The sequence below is a fragment of the Nomascus leucogenys genome, unplaced genomic scaffold, assembly GCF_006542625.1.
Source record: "Nomascus leucogenys isolate Asia unplaced genomic scaffold, Asia_NLE_v1 Super-Scaffold_249, whole genome shotgun sequence".
In the NCBI taxonomy this organism is placed as follows: Eukaryota; Metazoa; Chordata; class Mammalia; order Primates; family Hylobatidae; genus Nomascus; species Nomascus leucogenys.
In genome coordinates this window covers 2437777-2462994 of record NW_022095768.1, presented here as the reverse complement: position 1 = coordinate 2462994, position 25218 = coordinate 2437777, and the positions used below count along the sequence as shown (strand labels likewise).

The window sequence follows — 25218 nt, the reverse complement described above, 5'->3', positions numbered from 1 at the left end:
AAACACATCAGGCAAAACTAACATGACTCAACAACAAGAGAAGGGTAAGAAGGATTCTAGCTGAGGTAAGGTTATATGTTTCGGTTAATGTGATCTCACTCAAAACTGGCGAACAGATTTTTTGTTTACGCAAATTAAACTCAATCTTGGCAACCTGCTCCACGGATGCTGGTTTGGGAGGACTAATGTCCACATGAACTCTAGTGGCAGAAGTGCATGTATTCAAGCAACATGCTTCAGCCATGGGGAGCAGTCTTTCCCACCAATTTATAGTGATCTCTCGTATGATTTTCAGAGACTGTGATCAAAGTTTTGGACACAACATTGCTAATTATGTAGGCTATTTCTTGCTTCTGTTTTCCACATCAAGCCTCAGCAACCACAAGTTCCCCAGCTCACAAAACATTCAAATTCTGACCCTACTGTCCCTGTAAAAATTTTAACCTTTCTTAACAATTTTACAACTAATGCTTTAATTCAATATTACATACAAATATAGCCTAGTGACTCAAAGGGGATGACGCCAATTTGACAATAATGCAGATTCCAGTTGGCTGAAACCCTAACCTTAGTGTACAATATTTATACATAGAAAGGGGTCACCCATAACTTAATGTTTCATGTTGTTTACAATTATATGACCATGCCATTTGTGAGAACAGTGTTTGCTGAAAAGAGTCTCAAAAACCTGTCATGATTTCCTGTTTTTATCTTTCCTGTGTGTGTGACTAGAACCATCATTAAATGGTAAATTGAATAATTCTTGCTAATGGAAGAGGGGAAAAAAGTGCCAAATTCAGCTCTTAATTATGTTTGCTTAGGCTTACATAAAGATCAGGCTTTGTCTCCTGAAAACAAACCAACTAATGACAAAAAGTGAAGAGATGGTTCTCATAAAGATTAATTGATAATCTAGTGTATACTGAGTTATATATTTTGGGATAATAGAAAAATACATGATACAATTACATACCTATTAGAATGGCTAAAATAAAAAAAAAAGACACTATCAAATACCGGTGAGGATGGGAAGTGACAGAAGCTCATTCATTCCTGGTGGAAATGGAAAATGATAAAGCCACTTTGGAAAACACTGGCAGTTCTTACAAAGCTAAATTTAGTCTTATCACAGGATTGAGCAATAGCACTCCTATTTACTCAATAGATTTAAAAACTTGTGTCCATACAAAAAACCTGCTTGCAAATCTTTATAGTACCTTTTTTCATAGTTGCCAAAAAGTGGAAGCAATCAATAGGTGAATGGAGAAACAAATTATGGCACCTCCGTATAATGAACTATTTCTTGACTAAAAAAAAAAAATGTGCCAACAAGCCATGGAAAGACATGGTGGAACCTTAAAGGCCTACTGCTAAGTGAAAGAAGCCAATCTGAAAAGGCTACATTCTGTATGATTCTAATTATATGACATTCTAGAAAAGGCACAAGTGTAGAGACAGTAAAATGATTAGTGGTTCTCATAGGTTCAGGGGAAAGAGTGAAAGGAATGAACAGGTTACGCACACAGTTTCTTTAGAGCAGTGAAACTGTTCTGTGATACTGTAATGGTGGATACATGACACTATACATTTTGCCAAAACCTACAGAACTCAACAGCATCAAAAGTGAACCTTAATGTGGGCAACTTAAAAAAAATTAGGAGGTTGGGGGGTTTCAGGAAGGAATGCAAAATGTGACAAGAGAATCTACCTATATTAAAAGGTATGGGCCGGGCACGGTGACTCATGCCTGTAATCCCAGCACTTTGGGAGGCCAAGGCAGGTGGACCATGTGGTCAGGAGTTTCAGACCAGCCTGGCCAAGATGGTGAAACCTCATCTCTACTAAAAATACAAAAAAATTAGCCGGGCGTGGTGGCAGGTGCCTGTAATTCCAGCTACTCGGGAGGCTGAGGCAGAGAATTGCTTGAACCCGGGAGGTGGAGGTTGCAGTGAGCCAAAATTGCGCCACTACACTCCAGCCTGGGTGACAAAGCGAGATTTCATCTCAAGGAAAAAAAAAAAAGGTATGAAACAATCTCACTGAAAAGGACGGGAGGAAAAGGTGCTGACCTAGGTAACTTTGGAAATGAGTGGAGTGTGTAAGACTAAAGGGAAAAGGAAGTACATGTAGCACTGTACTCTATTTGATAAAGTCGTGCCTCACAGGAGTACAGGTTAACAATTCTGATACTACTATGCATGGATACTGGAAATGAACAATTAGGTAAATGGACAGTGGATGGTGCAAGCCAGCTTTCTCACTTTTGGACAGGGAATTTAAAGATAAGCAATGGGGGAAGGCTAGAATGACTCATGTGGTCATGGACCAGAGTGAGAGACACTAGTATAAACTCATGTTTAACTTCATATAAAGATGGTCACATATAAAAATATTTATAAAGATGTGTATATACACAGATTATACACATATATTTCTGTCCTGTGCCAGCTGAGAGGACCTAAAAGAAACCAATCCCCAGTAGCAACAAGCACATCTAGTACTCAGATCTGTTTCTTTCTTTCTTTTTCTTTTTTCTTTTGTAGAGACAGTGTCTCACTATTTTGCCCAGGCTGGTCTCAAACTCCTGGGCTCAAGCAATCTTCCCATCTTGGCCTCCCAAAGTGCTGGGATTACAGACGTCCAGCCTAGTAATGTTCTAACATGGGATTATGTGATGATTGCACAACTGCATACATTACTAAAAATAACTATACCTTACAATGGGAAAATTTTATGGTATGTAAATATATTACTTTGCTAGGGCTGCCATGATAAAGTATCAGACTAGGTGGCTTAAACAACAGAAATTTATTTCCTTGAAGTTCTGGAGGCTGGAAGTTTAAAATTAAGATGTTGGTAGAGTTGTTCTTCCTTTTTTTTTTTTTTTTTTTTTTTTTTTGAGATGGAGTCTTGCTTTGTTGCCCAGGCTGGAGTGCGGTGGTGTGATCTCGGCTCACTGCAAGCTCCGCCTCCCAGGTTCACACCATCCTCCTGCCTCAGCCTCCCGATTAGCTGGGACTATAGGCACCCGCCACCACACCTGGCTAATTTTTTTTGTATTTTTAGTAGAGATGGGGTTTCACCTTGTTAGCCAGTATGGTCTCAATCTCCTGACCTTGTGATCCGCCCGCCTCGGCCTCCCAAAGTGCTGGGATTACAGGCATGAGCCACCGCGCCCGGCCAGTAGAGTTGTTCTTCTGATGGCTTCTCTCCTTGCCTTGTAGATGGCTGTCTTCTCTCTGTCTTCACATGGCCTTCCCTCTGTACCTATGTTCTAATCTCCTCTCATGCGGACACCAGTCATATTGAATTAGGGCCCACTCTTATGATCCCACTTTAACTTAATTACTACTTTAAAGACCCTATCTCCAAATACAGTCACATTCTGAGGTACTGGGGGTTTGGACTCTGATATATAAATTTTGAGGGAACACAATTCAGTCCGTAACAGTGAATTATACCTCAAGAAAGCTATTTTAAAAAGTCAGTATGATGGGAAAAAAACAGGCAGGGGTATATGTGAGTGGAGGTGCAGTGTGGACTAAAACAGACCAGAGATGTAACTACCAAATGCCATATGATGGAATAATTTTACTTCTAGATATGTAAATGTGAACCTACACAGAATTCTGTTATTAAAAAAACAGTTTTAAAAGGCAGTCTTTGGCCAGGTGTGGTGTGGCTCATGCCTGTAATTCCAGCACTTTAGGATTTGAGGCTGGGGCAGGAGGATTGGCTGAGGCCAGGAGTTCCAGACCAGCTTGGGCAACGTGAGACCCTCTCTCTACAAAAAAAATTTACAAAGTTTAGCCAAGAGTAGTGGCGTGCATCTGCAGTCCTAGCTACTTGGAAGGCTGAGGAGACAGGATTGCTTGATCCCAGGAGTTTAAGGCTGCAGTGAGTTATGATCGCGCAACTGCACTCCAGCCTGGGCAACAGAGCGAGAACCTGTCTTTAAAAAAAAAAAAAAAAAGGTAGTCTGAACAACTGGGGAAATTTAAATATGTACTGAATATTAGATGATATTATGGAAATATTAATTTTTTAGATATGAAAATGGTATTGTGATTATGAAGGAGAATGTCCTTATTCTTCGGAGATGCATACGTGTATTTCAAAGGTGAAGTGTCACAAGACAGAAAGAGAAATAAAACACATATGGCAAAAAATAAGCCCTTAGTGAATATAGGGGTGGGGAACATGGGTGTTCCCTGTACTATTCTTTCAAATTCTCTGTTAGTTTGAAATTTTTCATAATAAAAAGCCAGAGGGATAGAATTAGCAGTGAACTATGAGGGAACAGAATGCTCTCAAGTTAGGAAAGATTTGCTTATCAGAGATTTCCTTTATTCCCTTCCTTCCTTCCTTGCTAACTGAAGTAGAAAATATATTCTCCTAAAGCTTGCACCCAATTATAGCTCCTTATAAGTGAGTGAGAAATGGTTAGTGTCTATCTCTGCTTCATAAAGTCTAGAATAACACATAACATAGATTTTGAGTTTTTAAAGTTTGGCATGGAGGAGGCCAAGGAGTCTGGTTATAGCTCACTTCAAATAATAAATGACAAGACCTCTTTTAATAAGACTAGCAGACTGGAAACCTGGGGCTGAATATGGCCTATAGACATGTTTTTTTATTTGGCTTGCAAGGCATTTTAAAGTTAGTTCATAATACTTAACAATTAGGAGATTTTACATAAAATGCAGACTTCTGATTTTTCTAGGCAAATCCAAAGCTTTGGCCCATTGGATTCAGGCATGGCCCAAACCTTCTGGAGCGGAGTGGCGGCTGCCGCGTCATGAGGTATATCCTGCATTCATGTATGTACCCATCTGACTCCTAAAGACATTTGACTTTGTGACAAAGAAAACATGTAAACTTAACTTAAATACTATATATACATATATAAATAGGCAAATAGGAAGCTATCCTTTCTGACAGAATTCCTTTTACCATCATCCCCGGCTCTTTTTCCCTTCATATGGTTGAGGCAAATGAGAGTGTTATGTTGGGAGGAGGTAAGACTGAAAGGAGGGTATCTGGGAATTTATTGTAACTTTTGGGTTCATAATACCTTTGTCCAACAGTAATCAAAACAGTAACTGGCACAAGGATATCTAACAGACCAATAGAACAGAGCAGAGAATCCGGAAGAGATGTATGGACACTTGGTTTATGACAAATATGGCACTGAAGAGCAATGGGGAAAAATGATCTCCCCCACACAGAACACAAAAGCACATGTACCACAAATTACTGTCTATGTAGTAATTTAAAAACATACTACCAAACTACTCATGGCTTAAAGAGGAACTCACAATGGAAATCACAAAATAATTACAACTGAACAACAAAGGTGAAGTTCAGCTCAAGCCATTCTTAAATACAAATTTACAAATTCCATGAATTTTTAAGACTAAATTTAAAAACGATGGTTGAACTAGTTTACCATTGTTTTTAAATTTAGTCTTAAGAAAATTAAACAGTTAAGCCCCCAACTAAAAAGCCTAGAAAAAGAACAACCTAAAGCATGAAGAGGAAAAATAAGAGCAGAGGTAAATGAAAAGATAACAAAATCAGTAAGAGAGACACACCTACAGCAAAACTGATCTTGGAAGAAATGAGAAAAAGTACATATAATCAATATTAGGAACACAAAGGGGTATATACCTGTAGGTACAATGAAGAGCTCTTCACTCTAGTGTTTCACACACCCCTCTCTTTAAGTATGCTGAAATCTCCCCCAGGCTTGAGTGATCATTTACCTAATTTGCTTCACTTTCCTCTTTACTTACATCCTCCTCTTACCCCCTTCATAGATAGCTTGATTTCTTCTTCTTTTTCTTCTCTTTCTCCTCCCATTTTTATTAGGGTATAACATGCATGCCCTAGAGTGCACGAATCTCAAGTAAACAGCTTGATGAGTTCTTACAAATGTATACATCTGTGAAACCCCCACCAGATCAAGCTATTACACATTTCCAGCCCCCACCCCCATCCCAGAAGGCTCCTTCCTCCCTGCTCATGTCTCTGTGTCTTTGCTGTTCCTTCTGTCTAGAATACTTTCCACCAAGTACACATATGGTTCATTCTTTAACTCCTTCAAGTCTTTGCTTAAATGTCAATTTCTCAGTGAGGCCTGGTCACCCTATTTAAAATTACAACACCCCTCACACGTTCTATCTTCTTTCCTGATTTTATTTTTTCCCTTATCACCTTCTATGGACTATATCATGTGCGTATGTATATACATATACATACATACACTTTTCCCCATTGGAATGTAAATTCCAAGACTTGCAGAGATTTTGCCTGTTTTGACACCTCTGTGTCCCTAATGCGTATGTGGCTGGCACATAATGAACACTTAGTAATTATCTGAATTGAATGGTTTAGTTATTGAGGGTGTGATCAGATGATCTGATGTATAACTGCCTAAAACCCCAAAGAAGGTAATTTCTAGACTGTCATTCTCTCTGACCCAGATGCAATTTAAAATCTCCCACCTCCTGCCTACTTGAGGTCCCTTAAGTCTCTGTTCATTACAACTCAAAACCTAGCAGGAAGAAATGAGCACCAGGATGCTGCAAAAAGCAACCTCAAGAGGGGGTGTGCAACTGGCTGCAGCATCTCAACAAGGAGGGGCAAAGGAGGATTGCTCCACCCAGTGTGGAAAGCCAGCAGTTCATGGTCTGTAGGGAGGAAGATGTTACTTAACCTATCACTGGTGACCCATGGGAGATGGCTGGTGTGCCCATTAAAGTTAGTTGCTGGTTTATAGAAGTTCAATGCATTAGGAGATGTAAGGATAGTGGAATTGGATGGGTGTTTTTTATAGTGCATTAGGAAAACAACAAATATTGGTCACATAGCGCGTGGCTGGAGGCAGTTGAGGAAACAGAAGAACCACTTTCTGCTGAAAGCACTCATGAAGACTACGTTCAGGAATGATTAGACAAACTACCAAATTGCAACATCAGCTGAGTTTTCACCCATCCTGGAGATTCACGAGCACAATTTTAGGTCCTGTTTGACAAAGACTGGGGTGCTGGCAATTGGAGTAGGAGTAGCTGGGAAGAATCCAAGGACCTAGGATGCCTGGCCAACCTGGCCTATTTGAAGCACTTCTCTTCTGCTGCTCCTTTCTGCTGGGAAAACCCAATGACCTGCCCCAATATTCAGCGTGATCTGTGACCAAGGTCCAAATGTGGCTTGGGCCTAAGGATGACAGTCATAAACAGTGGAGGGAGGAGATCAGTTATACCCCAAAATGAATAGTAGGAATTATCCATGCCATACCAGAAAAAGTAAGGAAAGACTATGCATAGATTTGCAAGCATTCGGCATGAACAAAAGTACCGATCTGGATCACCCAGCACTGGTTGCTATGGCGAGGCCTCTTCTGAGACACTGTGTTCAATATATTACTGCAAGATGAAACCCTAATGGTTTGCTGAGTTGGCTGACCCAGACCTTAGCCTAAAGCTGACCCATGCTGTCCAGCAAGAAAGAAGTAACTGTGAGTAAGAACACAGACAAAGAGAAAAAGAGAAAGAATGGCAGAAACATAGGCTATGCAAAACTCAGGTTGTGGAGGAGGCTAAACAATAGCATGGTCCCTTAAAGCTGCCTTAAAACCTGAATGGTAGCATTTCCTGGGTTTCCATGGGATTTGATTCCCTTACTACCCTGTGTACCTTTACTAAAATAAAAAATGGGGCCGGGCGTGGTGGCTCATGCCTGTAATCCCAGCGCTTTGAGAGGCCAAGGTGGGCAGATCATGAGGTGAGGAGCTCAAGACCAGCCTGGTGAAACCCCATCTCTACTAAAAATACAAAAAAATTTAGCTGGGCACGGTGGCAGGTGCCTGTAATCTCAGCTACTTGGGAGGCTGAGGCAGGAGAATTGCTTGAACCTGGGAGGCGGAGGTTGCAGTGAGCCGAGATGGCGCCACTGCACTCCAGTCTGGGTGACAGAGCAAGACTCTGTCTCGGGGGAGAAAAAAAGAAACATTACTTAAGACAGAATGTGCTTACAGTCTGTCCTTGGAGCAAGAAAGGACTAACTAAAACAGGAAAAGAGCCTCTATAGAAGAAGAAATGAAAGGTGGAGAATGAGAGAAGTGTGGATGCCCTTAGCTATGCCCTGTATGTTTTTATTGACTACTCTTATTTCTGAAAACTTTCCAATTTGATTTTGAAACACGATGTTCCCATAGTTTTTTTCTTTCGTAGAATAATTTTAAAAGTATAGAACTGAAGGGAAATTAGAGCTCATTTAGTCCATTAAAAGAGAGATGAGAAAATGGAGGTCCATAAAGATATTTCCTTTTTATTCCATTTCCTTCAGTGATTCTCTTTTTCCCACCATTTAACTGTGGATGTTTTTGAATAATCCACCCCCTTTCTCTCTCTTGACTCATAATTTCAGCCTCCAACTATACATGGGTCCACTCTTAATTCTTTCCCACTCTATACGATCAGACTTCCAACTATCTATGGAAAGTATACTTGTTTCACCAAAACCTCAAACTCAATATGGTTAAAATTGAAATCACTTTCCTTCATCCCCTCCCAGCTTCTCCCACAGTATTATTAGCATCATCATGTTTTAAAAAGGTTCTTTATCTTAAACTGTTTTTAATTTCAAAATATTTCAGTCATACAGAAAAGTATAAATAATAATATAACAAACACTCATGTCCCTATCATCCATACTTAATATTCTGACATATTTGCTTCAGACTTAAAAACAATGATAGGTCTAGTTGGAAGTTCCCTATCACATCAAACTTGCTCCCTCTGAAAAGGTGGCTGCCCTTCTGAAGTTAGTTCCACCTAGAAGCAGACCCTGAGACAAAGGCTGATGAGTATACAGAGTTGATTTGGGAGGTTCAGGGACACTGGCAAGGAAGTGGGGAGAGAAGGCAGCCACCACTGTGGGCAAGTTTACTCCTGCAGGGAAGCTCTAGGAAATGGTGTGAGACAGCCTGGAATTGTCTTGGCCAATGAGTGATGGAGATGGAGTATTTATATCCCACACTTATCACACAATGAGTGCCTGGGCACTTCTAGCCCTCTGTGAGTAAGGGCAAAGTGGGTTTGGCAGCCTGAGGGCAGCTTTTTGACAAAGATGTCGGCTGCTGGAAATTAGGCTGGTATGCACAAATACGGTATGGGAATACGAGATGGTATGGGCAGGGTGCTGACAGCATCTGCAATGGGGTGTATCCATCCCATTGACGTTTTACCTTTACTACTGTAGTTAAACATTGTTAGTTTTTATGATGTCATGATATCATTAATAACAATTAGCAATGATAATGATGAAGATAAAGGGAAACAGTGACTATAAATACAAACCAGTCGACATGAATAAGGGAAAACAACTTCGGTTCAAAGAGCTGTTTAACTATTTATTGAATTTATATCATGTGCCTGATGAATCTCCCCTTAATAGAAAGCAAGGAAAAGGAACAAAACACATACCACAATTAATTTTTTTGGTTTCACACTTCTTTAGACTTTGACAAAATATGATTTTCTGCCTCATCTACCTACTACATCTCCTACTTCAAGATTGGAGGGTTATTAGGCTTAAACTGTAACTGCAATAGAAGATTATAAGTCTATATATAAGAAGACTATATATAATCAAGAGTGTTTTAGGGCTGGGTGTGGTGACTCACGCCTGTAATCCCAGCACTTTGGGAGACCACAGAGGGTGGATCACTTGAGGCCAGGAGTTTCAGACCAGCCTGGTCAACTTGGCGAAACCCCATCTCTACTAAAAATACAAAATACCTGGGCATGGTGGCGTGTACCTGTAATCCCAGCTACTCAGGAGGCAGAGGCACAAGAATCACTTGAACCTAGGAGGTGGAGGTTGTGGTGACCTGAGATCGTGCCACTGCACTCCAGCCTGGGGGACAGAGTCAAACTGTCTAAAAAATAAATAAAATAAAATAAGGAGTGTCATATCATTTTAGCCTTAGTTGCAATCTATTGGCCTTTCTATTGAAAGGAAAAAAGGTATGTGTGTGAGGGGGTTGGGTGAGGGGTGTATAGTGAAGACGGATCTCCACCCCATAGTCTAAATCATTCTAAAGCATTCAGCAAGGCCAGGAATAGTTTGTCTTCCTTGTGCGTTACAACTAAAAGGACCCCTGACTTAGCAAAATAAAACTGTAAAACAATATGTTTCCTATTCCCTCTTGCAGCAACCAAAACGATTTAAAATAATCTCTAAGTAATACTCCTCATAGTTCCCAGTATTAGACAAACACAGTCTTCCTTCTTTAAGAACTAACAGAGGAAAATCACCTGACATGTGAAAAGATCCAATATTCCGGTAGGATCTTTCCAAAGAATCAGAACAAACAGTCACTTGTAAAGCAGACTCTATTAAGAAGGACAAATTACAAACAAACAAACAAACTCATATTGCGATTCAAGGAGATACCCACGAAATTTCATATTTCAAATAAAAAATGATAACGGAATTAGAAAACCATATGGTTATAGTGAACAATAAAGTGGATTTACACCAAAGATCGCACAATCAACAATATGCGTAAAATATATGGTGAAAAGAATTCTGGAAGCAGCATAAATTTTACATTTAAAAGAGAAAAAGTAATATTTTAAGTAATCCCCTACCGATTTTCTACCACTTCCATATAAAAACAAACCTTATGAAAATAAATAAGAAAATGCATTATATGCCAGTGCATTTAAACAGTGGATCAGGAATAGAGAAAGATCACAAAGAATCAGTAGTCCTTATACTTTAAAAAATGTCTGCATTTTTCTCTTGGAAACTTTGGATCATTTTAGAAAACTGTACATTTCTACAAAACATATGACACATAAAATTTCAGGAATTCATGGGCATCCTAAAACTCCAAAGATTCTGGAACTCAGTCTATTGACCCATTCGTGGTCCATGAGCACCAGGTTAAGAATCTTTATCCAGAGAGAAGCACAGAGGACTTACATTGTATAGAGGGATAGTCTTCATCACCTTGTACTGTTTAGTGGGATCCATTTTATATAAGTGACGGTCAGTGACAAAAATTGCTCTGTCTTCCACCTTACTAAATCGATTTACCTGTAAGAGAACAAACCAATAAACCATAGTATCTCATCAATAATGAAATCAAGTTGGCTGATTGTGAAGACAAATTCTTTAATAGATGTGAACCACGTATGGCCACTCTACTGGATGCAATAAAGATTTAAAAGAGTAGCTGTTTCCAGATTTGTGGAATTTGGCCATTGAAATTTTACAATTGAACATGGAAAACAAGAAAACCACAGAAGAATTAAAGAACTAAACATATGTAACCCAGACACCATCAAGTAAGTAAAAAGGCAAACCCGGAGAATGGGAGAAAAACTTTGAAAATCACGTATCTGAAAAAGGACTTGTATCTGGACTATGTAAAGAACTAATACAACTCAATAACTAAAAGGCAAATAACCCAACTACACAAAGAAATAATATGAAGCCCTTGGTTATAAGAAGAATCTGAGACTAGTATACAGGGATGAGACAAATAGGAAACTAATAAGTAAAAATAATTTCATATAATGATATAAAGAAAATAAACTAGGTAATGAGATTGGGAGAAATAGTGTGTGTGTGTGTGTGTGTGTGTGTGTGTGTGTGTGTGTGTGTGTGTAGAATGCTACTTTATTAGATAGAAGGTCCGAGAAGATTCACATGTTTGAGTAAATCTTTTCCTAAGAGCAGAATTAACCACAGGATATTTTATAAGTAAGTAGTTAGCTACTTAGACTTGGGTAATAAACACATACGTATTTTAAAAAGATGAGGGTCTCACTCTGTCACCCAAGATAGTGTGTAGTGGCTCAAGCAGTGACTCAGTGCAGCCTCAAACTCCTGGGCTCAAGTGATCCTCCTGCCTCCTAAGTTGTTGGGACTTCCAGCATGAGCCACCACGTCCAGCTAGACTTGGATACTAATCAACGTACCTAGCACTAAACATTTTTGAACCACTATGATGTCATGTTTTTCAGTAACTAGAAGGAAAAAGAATGCAAACCAAACCAACAAACAGAAAACTTAAAAAGCCCTCCTCAACTAGAAAAGAAGGCATAGTTGTGATCTATATCCTCCATCCTCTCCTTCAAATTCTTATTTCCAAGATGCAAACAAAGAAGTTAGAGACCAATTCGAAAACATGGTTAGCTTTGGTAGGCTATTTAGCTAACGAAATTAAGATTGCCAGGATGGAACATAGCAGGATATATTGCTATAGGGAGGATATAGCAAACTAAAATTTAAATTTTAGTCTGAATTTTATTCAATCTTCTCCCATTTGCCCCATAGTTTTAGAAATCAGTCAGTTCTCTAAGTATTTCCTTTATAATCAAAGCACATTTTTTCAATCTTCAACTTGACAAAAATGGTGTCTATAATTAAGAGTAAAATAGAATCTATATGGTGGAGTAATTATTACCCTTAGTAAATAACTTTACATAGCAACAGCTTTTGCTATAACAGAGGATTGGCACTTGTCAGAAAACTTGAAAGAGAGTGAGTGAAGAGCTTCTATAGCAGCATTTTTCTAAGCTGTTCAGTTCTAGCCTTATGTGAGGTTTTGTGAAAGTAAGGGTTCCATGGACAAGTTGGTTTCAGAAACACTGCAAAACACAGCCTCCACTAGGGATATTCATATCCCATGAATATATATTTTTTCTTTTTTTATTTATTTTATTTATTTTTATATATAGATTTTTAAAATTATACTTTAAGTTCTAGGGTACATGTGCACAACGTGCAGGTTTGTTACATATGTATACATGTGCCATGTTGGTGTGCTGCACCCATTAACTCTACATTAGGTGTATCTCCTAATGCTATCCCTCCCCCCTCCTCCCACCCCACAACAGGCCTGGTGTGTGATGTTCCCCTTCCTGTGTCCAAGTGTTCTCACTGTTCAATTCCCACCTATGAGTGAGAACACGTGGTGTTTGCTTTTTTGTCCTTGCGATAGTTTGCTAAGAATGATGGTTTCCAGCTTCATCCATGTCCCTACAAAGGACATGAACTCATCCTTTTTTATGGCTGCATAGTATTCCATGGTGTATATGTGCCACATTTTCTTAATCCATTGTTGGACATTTGGGTTGGTTCCAAGTCTTTGCTATTGTGAGTAGTGCCACAGTAAACATACGTGTGCATGTGTCTTTATAGCACCATGATTTATAATCCTTTGAGCATATACCCAGTAATGGGATGGCTGGGTCAAATGGTATTTCTAGTTCTAGATCCCTGAGGAATCGCCACACTGTCTTCCACCAATGGTTGAACTAGTTTACAGTCCAACCAACAGTGTAAAAGTGTTCCTATTTCTCCACATCCTCTCCAACACCTGTTGTTTCCTGACTTTTTAATGATCGCTATTCTAACTTGTGTGAGATGGCATCTCATTGTGGTTTTGATTTGCATTTTTCTGATGGCCAGTGATGATGAGCATTTTTTCATGGGTGTGTTGGCTGCATAAATGTATTCTTTTGAGAAATGTCTGTTCATATCTTTCTCCCACTTGTTGATGGGGTTGTTTTTTTCTTGTAAATTTGTTTGAGTTCTTTGTAGATTCTGGATATTAGCCCTTTGTCAGATGAGTAGATTGCAAAAATTTTCTCCCATTCTGTAGGTTGCCTGTTTACTCTGATGGTAGTTCCTTCTGCTGTGCAGAAGCTCTTTAGTTTAATTAGATCCCATTTGTCAATTTTGGCTTTTGTTGCCATTGCTTTTGGTGTTTTAGACATGAAGTCCTTGCCCACGCCTATGTCCTGAATGGTATTGCCTAGGTTTTCTTGTAGGATTTTAATGGTTTTAGGTCTAACATTTAAGTCTTTAATCCATCTTGAATTAATTTTTGTATAAGGTGTAAGGAAGGGATCCAGTTTCAGCTTTCTACGTATGGCTAGCCAGTTTTCCTAGCACCATTTGTTGAATAGGGAATCCTTTCCCCATTTCTTGTTTTTGTCAGGTTTGTCAAAGATCAGATAGTTGTAGATGTGTGGTATTATTTCTGAGGGCTCTGTTCTGTTCCATTGGTCTATATCTCTGTTTTGGTACCAGTACCATGCTGTTTTGGTTACTGTAGCCTTGTAGTATAGTTTGAAGTCAGGTAGCATGATGCCTCCAGCTTTGTTCTTCTGGCTTAGGATTGACTTGGCAATGGGGGCTCTTTTTTGGTTCCATATGAACTTTAAAGTAGTTTTTTCCAATTCTGTGAAGAAAGTCATTGGTAGCTTGATGGGGATGGCACTGAATCTATAAATTACCTTGGGCAGTATGGCCATTTTCATGATATTGATTCTGCCTATCCATGAGCATGGAATGTTCTTCCATTTGTTTGTATCCTCTTTTATTTCATTGAGCAGTGGTTTGTTCTCCTTGAAGAGGTCCTTCACATCCCTTGTAAGTTGGATTCCTAGATATTTTATTGTCTTTGAAGCAATTGTGAATGGAAGTTCACTCATGATTTGGCTCTCTGTCTGTCTGTTATTGGTGTATAAGAATGCCTGAGATTTTTGAACACTGATTTTGTATCCTGAGACTTTGCTGAAGTTGCTTATCAGCTTAGGAGATTTTGGGCTGAGACAATGGGGTTTTCTAGATATACAATCATGTCATCTGCAAACAGGGACAATTTGACTTCCTCTTTTCCTAAATGAATACCCTTTATTTCTTTCTCCTGCCTGATTGCCCTGGCCAGAACTTCCAACACTGTTGAATAGGAGTGGTGAGAGAGGGCATCCCTGTCTTGTGCCAGTTTTCAAAGGGAATGCTTCCAGTTTTTGCCCATTCAGTATGATATTGGCTGTGGGTTTGTCATAAATAGCTCTTATTATTTTGAGATACGTCCCATCAATACCTAATTTATTGAGAGTTTTTAGCCTGAAGGGCTGCTGAATTTTGTCAAAGGCCTTTTCTGCATCTATTGAGATAATCATGTGGTTTTTGTCTTTGGTTCTGTTTATATGCTGGATTATGTTTATTGATTTGCATATGTTGAGCCAGCCTGGCATCCCAGGGATGAAGCCCACTTGATCATGGTGGATAAGCTTTTTGATGTGCTGCTGGATTCAGTTTGCCAGTATTTTATTGAGGATTTTTGCATCGATGTTCATCAGGTATATTGGTCTAAAATTCTCTTTTTTTGTTGTGTCTTTGCCAGGCTTTGGTATCAGGATGATGCTGGCCTCATAAAATGGGTTAGGGAGGATTCCCTCTTTTTCTATTGATTGGAATAGTTTCAGAAGGAATGGTGCCAGCTCCTCCTTCTACCTCTGGTAGAATTCGGCAGTGAATCGTCTGGTCTTGGACTTTTTTTGGTTGGTAAGCTATTAATTATTGCCTCAATTTCAGAGCCTGTTATTGGTCTATTCAGAGATTCAACTTCTTCCTGGTTTAGTCTTGGGACGGTGTATGTGTCCAGGAATTTATCTGTTTCTTCTAGATTTTCTAGTTTATTTGCGTAGAAGTGCTTATAGTATTCTCTGATGGTAGTTTGTATTTCTGTGGGATCGGTGGTGATATCCCCTTTATCACTTTTTACTGCGTCTATTTGATTCTTCTCTCTTTTCTTCTTTATTAGTCTTGCTAGTGGTCTGCCAATTTTGTTGATCTTTTCAAAAAACCAGCTCCTGGATTCATTGATTTTTTGAAGGATTTTTTGTGTCTCTATCTCCTTCAGTTCTGCTCTCATCTTAGTTATTTCTTGCCTTCTGCTAGCTTTTGAATGTGTTTGCTCTTGCTTCTCTAGTTCTTTTAATTGTGATGTTAGGGTGTCAATTTTAGATCTTTCCTGCTTTCTCTTGTGGGCATTTAGTGCTATAAATTTCCCTCTACACACTGCTTTGAATGTGTCCCAGAGATTCTGGTATGTTGTGTCTTTGTTCTCGTTGGTTTCAAAGAACATCTTTATCTCTGCCTTCATTTCGTTATGTACCCAGTAGTCATTCAGGAGCAGGTTGTTCAGTTTCCATGTAGTTGAGCAGTTTTGAGTGAGTTTCTTAATCCTGCGTTCTAGTTTGATTGCACAGGTCTGAGAGACAGTTTGTTATAATTTCTGTTCTTTTACATTTGTTGAGGAGTGCTTTACTTCCAACTATGTGGTCAATTTTGGAATAAGTGTGGTGTGGTGCTGAGAAGAATGTATATTCTGTTGATTTGGGGTGGAGAGTTCTGTAGATATCTATTAGGTCCACTTGGTGCAGAGGTGAGTTCAGTTCCTGGATATCCTTGCTAACTTTCTGTCTCGTTGATCTGTCCAATGTTGACAGTGGGGTGTTAAAGTCTCCCATTATTATTGTGTGGGAGTCTAAGTCTCTTTGTAGGTCTCTAAGGACTTGCTTTATGAATCTGGGTGCTCCTGTATTGGGTGCATATATATTTAGGACAATTAGCTCTTCTTGTTGAATTGATCCCTTTACCATTATGTAATGGCCTTCTTTGTCTCTTTTGATCTTTGTTGATTTAAAGTCTGTTTTATCAGAGACTAGGATTGCAGCCCCTGCCTTTTTTTGTTTTCCATTTGCTTGGTAGATCTTCCTCCATCCCTGTATTTTGAGCCTCTGTCTCTGCACATGAGATGGGTTTCCTGAATACAGCACACTGATGGGTCTTGACTCTTTATCCAATTTGCCAGTCTGTGTCTTTTAATTGGACCCTTTAGCCCATTTACATTTAAGGTTAATATTGTTATGTGTGAATCTGATCCTCTCATTATGATGTTAGCTGGTTATTTTGCTCATTAGTTGATGCAGTTTCTTCCTAGCATCGATGGTCTTTACAATTTGGCATGTTTTTGCAGTGGCTGGTACCAGTTGTTCCTTTCCATGTTTAGTGCTTCCTTCAGGAGCTCTTGTAGGGCAGGCCTGGTGGTGACAAAATCTCTCAGCATTTGCTTGTCTGTAAAGGATTTTATTTCTCCTTCACTTATGAAGCTTAGTTTGGCTGGATATGAAATTCTGGGTTGAAAATTCTTTCCTTTAAGAATGTTGAATATTGCCCCCCACTCTCTTCTGGCTTGTAGAGTTTCTGCCAAGAGATCTGCTGTTAGTCTGATGGGCTTCCCTTTGTGGGTAACCCGACCTTTCTCTCTGGGTGCTCTTAACATTTTTTCCTTCATTTCAACTTTGGTGAATCTGACAATTATGTGTCTTGGAGTTGCTCTTCTCGAGGAGTATCTGTGTGGCGTTCTCTGTATTTCCTGAATTTGAATGTTGGCCTGCGTTGTTAGGTTGGGGAAGTTCTCCTGGATAATATCCTGCAGAGTGTTTTCCAACTTGGTTCCATTCTCCCCGTCACTTTCAGGTACACCAGTCAGATGGAGATTTGGTCTTTTCACATAGTCCTATATTTCTTGGAGGCTTTGTTCGTTTCTTTTTATTCTTTTTTCTCTAAAATTCTCTTCTCACTTCATTTCATTCATTTGATCTTCAATCACTGATACCCTTTCTTCCAGTTGATCGAATCGGCTACTGAAACTAGTGCATTCGTCAAGTATTTCTCGTGCCATGGTTTTCAGCTCCATCAGGTCCTTTAAGGACTTCTCTGCATTGGTTATTCTAGTTAGCCATTCGTCTAATCTTTTTTCAAGGTTTTTAACTTCTTTGTGATGGGTTTGAACTTCCTCCTTTAGCTCGGAGAAGTTTGATAGTCTGAAGCCTTCTTCTCTCAGCTCATCAAAGTCATTCTCCATCCAGCTTTGTTCCATTGCTGGTGAGGAGCTGCGTTCCTTTGGAAGAGGAGAGGTGCTCTGATTTTTAGAATTTTCAGTTTTTCTGCTCTGTTTTTTCCCCATCTTTGTGGTTTTATCTACCTTTGGTCTTTGATGATGGTGACATACAGATGGAGTTTTGGTGTGGATGTCCTTTCTGTGTGTTAGTTTTCCTTCTAACAGTCAGGATCCCATGAATATATTAAAGGCTCTGAGAATTCCACATTTAAAGAGCATGTTTAACCCAGTATTTCCAAAATACTTTTAACTGTGAAACCCTTTTTCAGCACCTACTAATATTCAACAGAACACTGGTTCTGTAAAACTCATGTTGAAGAACACTTACTATCATTTGTATGAATCTTAGAGTTCATAGAGAATATCTAAAATAGGCACCAAATAATAGCTAATCCCAGCTACTTGGGAGGCTAAGGCACGAGCATTGCTTGAGCCCAGGAGTTTGAGGCTGCAATCACAGCCTGGGCAACAGAAGAAGACCCTCTCTGTAAAAATATATAAATATAAAAAAAAGGAAACAATAATAAGTAAAAGTCATGCACGTCATCTTTTGTGGAATCATACTGAAAAACATATGAGTGTAGGGCAAAAGAATATGATTAAAAAAACTTGTTACATAATTTCATAAGGTCATTCCAGAGTCAAAACAAGTAGGTCCCGTGTCCTTTTATATGTTCCCGAGTTAATCTAAAAACAACAAACAAAAACCTCAAAGTAGCAATTGTATGAAAACAGTTTGAAAATATTACGTTTTTATATGCAAAAAATGTAATTTCTAAAGAGAACATATCACAAATCTTTACCTTCTGTTTCAGCAGCTTAAATTATCCTCAGAATATGAGTTGAGTGGGAAGGACATCAGGTAACAAAGTAAAAGCCTTAGATTGCATAATTTAGCTATATCAAAATGGCAAAGGAAAAAATTCTACATATAGATGTAAATTCCAGACTTATAATTATGGCAAAAAAGCACTCTTTTCTTCCACTTAAATTCATATAGTAATAGAAAAACTAGATTATAGACTCTGTATTAGATAAACCCTCATCTTGTTTCTTCTATTATCCAAAACTAAAATCTTCAGCCAAAGAAAAAATCCCTAGCATCTGTTTTTCCCTAAACACTACAAGTGATCTGTCTATAGGTTTAGTCAGTACCACAGGGGGCCATAGATAAAAGTTTATCTGGAGAGGCAGATAAGGAGAAAACACATTATGGTTGAGAGTAGCTATTTGCAGAAGTCTTTCACCTTAAAGGACATTTTATAATGTGGTTAATGGAAAGTGGCTGTTTCAGAGAGAATCTAAGCATAAAGAAGAGGGCTTTACTGAAATCCTATCAAGTTTACGCTGGCGTAGCCTTGGGATTGAACAGTTTCTAAAGTCGTATTTTAGCTACAGGGTGAACAAAGAGTATTTTGCTTTGAACTTGGAAATACAGGGACATGAATAAGAATGCTTCAGTTTTTAATTCAGCAGGACCCAGGTAAAGACATGTTCTCTGTCAGACATAAAATTGTCATTGCTGGAAAGATAGAGACATCAGGCATTTCTGTAGTAAATGACCTAATTCTTAAAACCATCCAACTGTCTTTGATCAACTGCTCTGATTATTAATTTGATTTCCCAGCTGCTTGATACTAAAGTGTACTAGATAGTGAATATGAGGACTCACTGACATGGTACATTCTTTTGTTATATTTACAAACTGACATTATAGCTTATACATTTTTTTTGTGTGTGTGGGTGTGTGAATCCGGTTAGCAAAAGTCTTTTCTTGATAGTCTGATCGACTCTAGGTATACTTATAAAATAGAGTTTCTAAATCTCAGAGTTCAGAACTAAACTCTGGAGTGTGGTAACCCACCCCAAGATACTGCCAGCAGTCTTTCCTTGATGACATTTATTTCATTCTAACTGTAACTAGCTGCTCTCTATTTTGTTAAAAAGCCCCTATCACATTGATGACTGGGCACGGTGGCTCATGCCTGTAATCCCAGCAGTTTGGGAGGCCTAGGCGGGCAGATCACTTGAGGTCAGGAGTTTGAGACCAGCCTGGCCAACATGGCGAAACCCCGTCTGTACTAAAAATACAAAAATTAGCCAGGCATGGTGATGTGCACCTGTAATTCCAGCTACTGGGGAGGCTGAGGCAGGAGAATCGCTTGAACCCAGGAGGCAGAGGTTGCAGTGAGCCAAAATTGCGCCATAGCACCCCAGCCTGGGTGACAGAGTAAGACTGCCTCAAAAAAACAAAACAAAAACCAAAACAAAACAAACAAACAAGCCTCTATCACGTTGAGTTGACCTCTTTCTTCTTCCTTATAATGTTCAAACACTGATTGTGATATAATAAGAAATACATATATTTGCTCATCATCCTGGTTCCTGACACAAAGCTCCCAAAGCTCTTGTGATTTTATGAGTTATAGGGGTTATAGAATCACCTTTTGTTATGATATTTATTTAGTCTTAGTCCCAGATTCCCAACATAAGAATTTCTATCTGCTAATCAGATAACTGGTGACTAGGAGCTCCTAGATAGTTTCAGGATTGGGGCTGGCTGCCAGAAAGACCAAGGCATGATTAGAGGGTTGGAACTTTCAGCCCCACCCCTTAACCTTCACAGAAGGGAGAGGGGCTGGAGATTAAGTTAATTACTCATAGCCAATGATTTCATCAACTAGGCCTGTGTAATAAAACCTTCATAAACTCAAAATCATGGGGTTTGGAGAGCTTTGGGGTTGGTGCACACATCCACATGCTAAGAAGCCATAATCTTTACCTTTTAATTGCGGTGTGTTTAGACCATTGACATTTAATGTGATTATCAACACAGTTAGGCTTAAAGTTATCATTTTCAATTTGTTTTCTATTTGTCCCATTTGTTCTTCGTTCCCTTTTCCACATTTCTCTGCTTTCTTTTGCATTGAGATTTTTTTTTTTTATAATTTCATTTCTCTCCTTTGTTGGCTTATTAGTTATAACTTTTTGTATTGCCATTTTAGTGGTTTTTCTAGGATTTACGGAATACATTTATAACATCACAGTCTACTGATATTATATCACTTTATGGTATAAAAACCATACAATAGTATATTTCCATTTCCCCCATCTTTGTGCTATTGTTATCATAAATTTTACTTCTACATATATTATAAACTCTACGCTACTTTTTCACTGTTTCTGTTTAAGTAGCCAATTGTGTTTTTTCATTTAAAAAATTCGGTAAAATACACATAACAAAATTTTCGATTTGGATCATTTTTAAGTGTATAGGTCAATGCTTCATTGGCATTAAGCACATTCACATTGTTGTGCAGCCACCACCACTATCTATCTCCAGAACTTTCATCATTCCAAACTGAAGCTCTATACCCATTAAACAATAACTCCCCAGTCCTCTCTTTCCCCAACCCCTAGAACTACCATTCTATTTTCTGTCTCTATGAATCAGATCATTCTAGGTACTGTATATAACTGGGCTCATACAATATTTATCCATGTGTATCTGGCTATTTTTCTTAGTATAATATCAAGGTTCACCTTGGTTGTAGCATGTATTTATGGCTTTTTATCCACTGTATGGCTAAACCACATTTTCTTTCTTTCTTTTTGTTTTTGTTTTTTTTGAGACAAAGTCTCACTCTGTTGCCCAGGCTGGAGTGCAGTAATGCGATCTCAGCTCACTGCAACCTCCACCCCCCGGGTTCAAGCGATTCTTGTGCTTCAGCCTCCCGAGCAGCTGGGATTGCAGGCCTGTGTCACCACATCTGGCTAATTTTTGTATTTTTAGTAGAGACAGGGTTTCACCATGTTGGCCAGGCTGGTCTTGAACTCCTGGCCTCAAGTGATCCACCTGCCTCAGCCTCCCAAAGTGTTGGGATTATGGGCATGAGCCACCATGCCTGGCCTATATCACATTTTCTTTATTCATTCATCCATCGATGGACATTTCAATTGCTTTCACCTGTTGGTTATTGTGAATAATGCTGCCATAAACATTGGTATATAGTCAATTATCTTTTAAAGACATTTAAGTAAGAAAAGACATGTATTTGTCTATGTAGCTACCACTTCACTTGCTCTTCATTCTTTGGTGCATGTCCACATTTTCATGTGGTATAATTTTCCTTCTGTCTGGATGACTTCCTTTAACATTTCCTGTAGTGTTTATCTTCAGATATGTCTGAAAAAGTCTTTATTTCACTTTGGTTTTTGAAAGATATATTTGCTGGGTATAGAATTCTAAGTTGTTGTTGTTTTTTTCACCAGTACTTTAAAGATGTTGCTCCACTGTCTCCTTACTTGCATTGCTTCTGACAAGAAATTGGATGCATCCTTTCTTTGTTCCTCTGTGTCTTTTTTCTCTTTATTACTGGTATTGAGCAATTTAATTACAATTTACCATAGTATAGTTTACTTCATGTTTCTTGTGCTTAGTGTTTGTTGAGGTTCTTAGATCTGTGCATTTAACATTTCATCAAATTTTGGGGAAATATCAGCCATTATTTTAAAAAATATTATTTATTTCTCTCCTTCTCTCCTCTCCGTCAGAGACTTCAACTGCACCTATATTGGGCCACAGGAAGTTATCTAACAGCTTCCTGATGCTTTGTTTTAGCCTTTTATTTTTCTCTCTGTGTTTAATTCTGGGTAGTTTTTATTGCTATATCTTCAAATTCACTAGTTTTTCTTCTGCAAAGACTAATCTGCTGTTAATCCCATTGAGTATGTTTTTTCCTCCCAGAAATTGTATTTTTCATCTTTATAACTTCATGCAGGTCATTAAAAAAATCTTCCACGTGTTTAACATGTTAAATCTTTCCTCTAGCTTTTTGAAGATATGGAATACAATCATAATAATTATTTTAATGACCTTATCTGTTAATTCTATAATCTATATCAGTTCTGGGTCAGTTTGAATGATTAATTTTTTTTCTCCTTATGAGTTGTAGTCTCTTGTTCTGTATGCTTGGAAACTTTTGAGTGGATGTCATATGTTGTGAATTTTACCTTCTGTGAGCTGGATATTTTTGTATTCCTATAAACATTTTTGAGCTTTGTTCTGGTTAGGTTACTTGGAAACAGTGTGATTATCTCTGGTTGTGCTTTCAAGATTTATTAGGTAGGATCAGAACAGTGTTTGGTCAAGGGCTAGTTATAACCCCCTAGTGAGGCAATCTCTTGTCAGTACTCTATTCAGTGCCTCATAAATCATGAGGTTTTCCAGTCTGGCTGGTGTGAACAGGCACTACTTGCAACCCTGTGTCAGTACTGGGCATTGTCGCCTATAATCCTTTTGGGTTGCTGTTTCCCAGCCTTGAGTTATTTCCTCATATGCACATATGTATGTACTGATCAGTACTCAGACGAACAGTCAAAGTGAACCCTCTACAGATCTTCAGAGTTTTCTCTCTGTGCAACTCTCTCCTCTCTGATACTCTGCTTTGCAAATTCTAGCTGCCTTAGTCTCTCTCTCACTATTGAAAAGCTCTGTCTTTGTCTACTGGGCTCTGCCTGGGCTTCCCCCCAGCTCATGCCTGGGACTGGAAAGTCTCTCAAGACAGAAAACTGGCAAATTGCAGGGCTCATCACCTCATTTTTTTCTTCATATTTCAGGGAACATTGTCTTTCCTTGCTTGATGTCCACTGTCTTGAAAACCACTATTTCACACATTTTGTCCTTTTCTCCCCACATAGATATCTTTTACCCACTCATTTTTTTTTTTTGAGATGGAGTCTTGTTCTGTTGCCCAGCTGGAGTGCAGCGGCACAATCTTGGCTCACTGCAACCTCTGATTCCCGGGTTCAAGCAATTCTCCTGCCTCAGGATCCTGAGGAGCTGGGACTACAGGCGCGTACCACCAGACCCAGCTAATTTTTTTGTATTTTTAGTAGAGATGGGGTTTCACCATGTTGGTCAGGATGGTCTTGATTACTTGACCTTGTGATCCACCCGCCTCGGGCCCCCAAAGTGCTGTGATTACAGGCATGAGCCACTGCGTCTGGCCTCCTGCTAATTTAATATCAGTGTATATTACTGTGTACATACACAATTGATTAATTACCTATTGATACATATTCACATTTTTTCCAGTTTTTCTGGCTGTTACAACGTATAAACCTGTACATCTCTCTCTCTCTGGGTATTTGTGCAGATATATTTGTAGGGTGAATATGGGTTGTGGAATTCTTAGATTAAGTGGTATGAGAATTTTAAATTTTGATAGATACTGCCAAATTGTCCACTCTAAATGACTATATCTTATACTCCTACCAAAAATGTCTTCTTACATCCTTATAAACATTGGTTATTATCAACACTTTAAAGACTGCCAAATTTATAGTTGAAAAATCATATTTCATTATTTTGATCTGAATAATACTGTAATTATTATTTTTAAAAGATCTGAAATGAAGCATGTGCAAAATCACCTAAACTTGGGCCTTTATTATGAGGTAATTCTTTGATAATTTTCTTAATTCCTCCTTTGTCTATTGCCATATTTATGTTACTATCTCTTCTTGGATCAACCTAGTCAATATTTTTAAAAAATTACAATTTCATTAATATTTTAAAATGTATTTGGATAATTCTACAAAATACTCTTTTAATGATAATTTCAATTCTTCTGTGTTCTTCTAAACAAATATTTTAAGGTTTTTATTTTAAGACTAGCTATGTCCTTTGCCTTCCACTTCCCAACTTCCATTTGCCCAACTGCTATCATCTCCAGGTAAATAGTAGCCCAAGTATCCTGCATCAGACAAGCAAATACATTCATAGCTGGTAACTTTTCCCTCACCTTCCAAATCTCAATATGCCCTACTCCTCTTTTTAAAACTCAGTTCTTCCTCTCCCAAACCCTGTTTTATAGAAATAATGTAGGTATAGGCTGGGCGCGGTGGTTCACGCCTGTAATCCCAGCACTCTGGGAGGCCGAGGCGGGTGGATCACGAGGTCAGGAGATTGAGACCATCCTGGCTAACACGGTGAAACTCCGTCTCTACTAAAGAATACAAAAAATTAGCCGGGCATGGTGGTGGGCGCCTGTAGTCCCAGCTACTTGGGAGGCTGAGGCAGGAGAATGGCATGAACCCGGGAGGCGGAGCTTGCAGTGAGCTGAGATTGCACCACTGCACTCCAGCCTGGGCGACAGAATGAGACTCTGTCTCAAAAAAAAAAAAAAAGAAATAATGTAGGTATAAAAAGTACTAAATAACCATTAAATATAAAGCAGATATACAGCTGCTATGAAAGATACACATGCAGTGAAATACAAATCCCTGACTTTAAAGAGGTCCCCCCAATCTAGTTTTTTTTTTTTTTTTTTTTTTTCTAGTTTTAAAAAGAAATTGGCTGGGCATGGAGACTCAGTCCTGGAATCCCAGCACTTTGGGAGGCTGAGGCAGGTGAATCACCTGAGATCAGGAGT

General features: G+C 38.8%; 1 protein-coding gene across 1 annotated transcript in view; it reads right to left on the bottom strand.

The window, feature by feature from the left end:
• MYO1D (myosin ID) overlaps positions 1-25218 on the bottom strand; it is a 377286-nt gene that overhangs the window by 134147 nt on the left and 217921 nt on the right. Inside the window, exon 20 of the mRNA XM_003279378.4 lies at positions 10996-11109. Coding sequence (XP_003279426.3) covers positions 10996-11109 — 114 coding nt within the window. The remainder of the gene's footprint in view (positions 1-10995; positions 11110-25218) is intronic.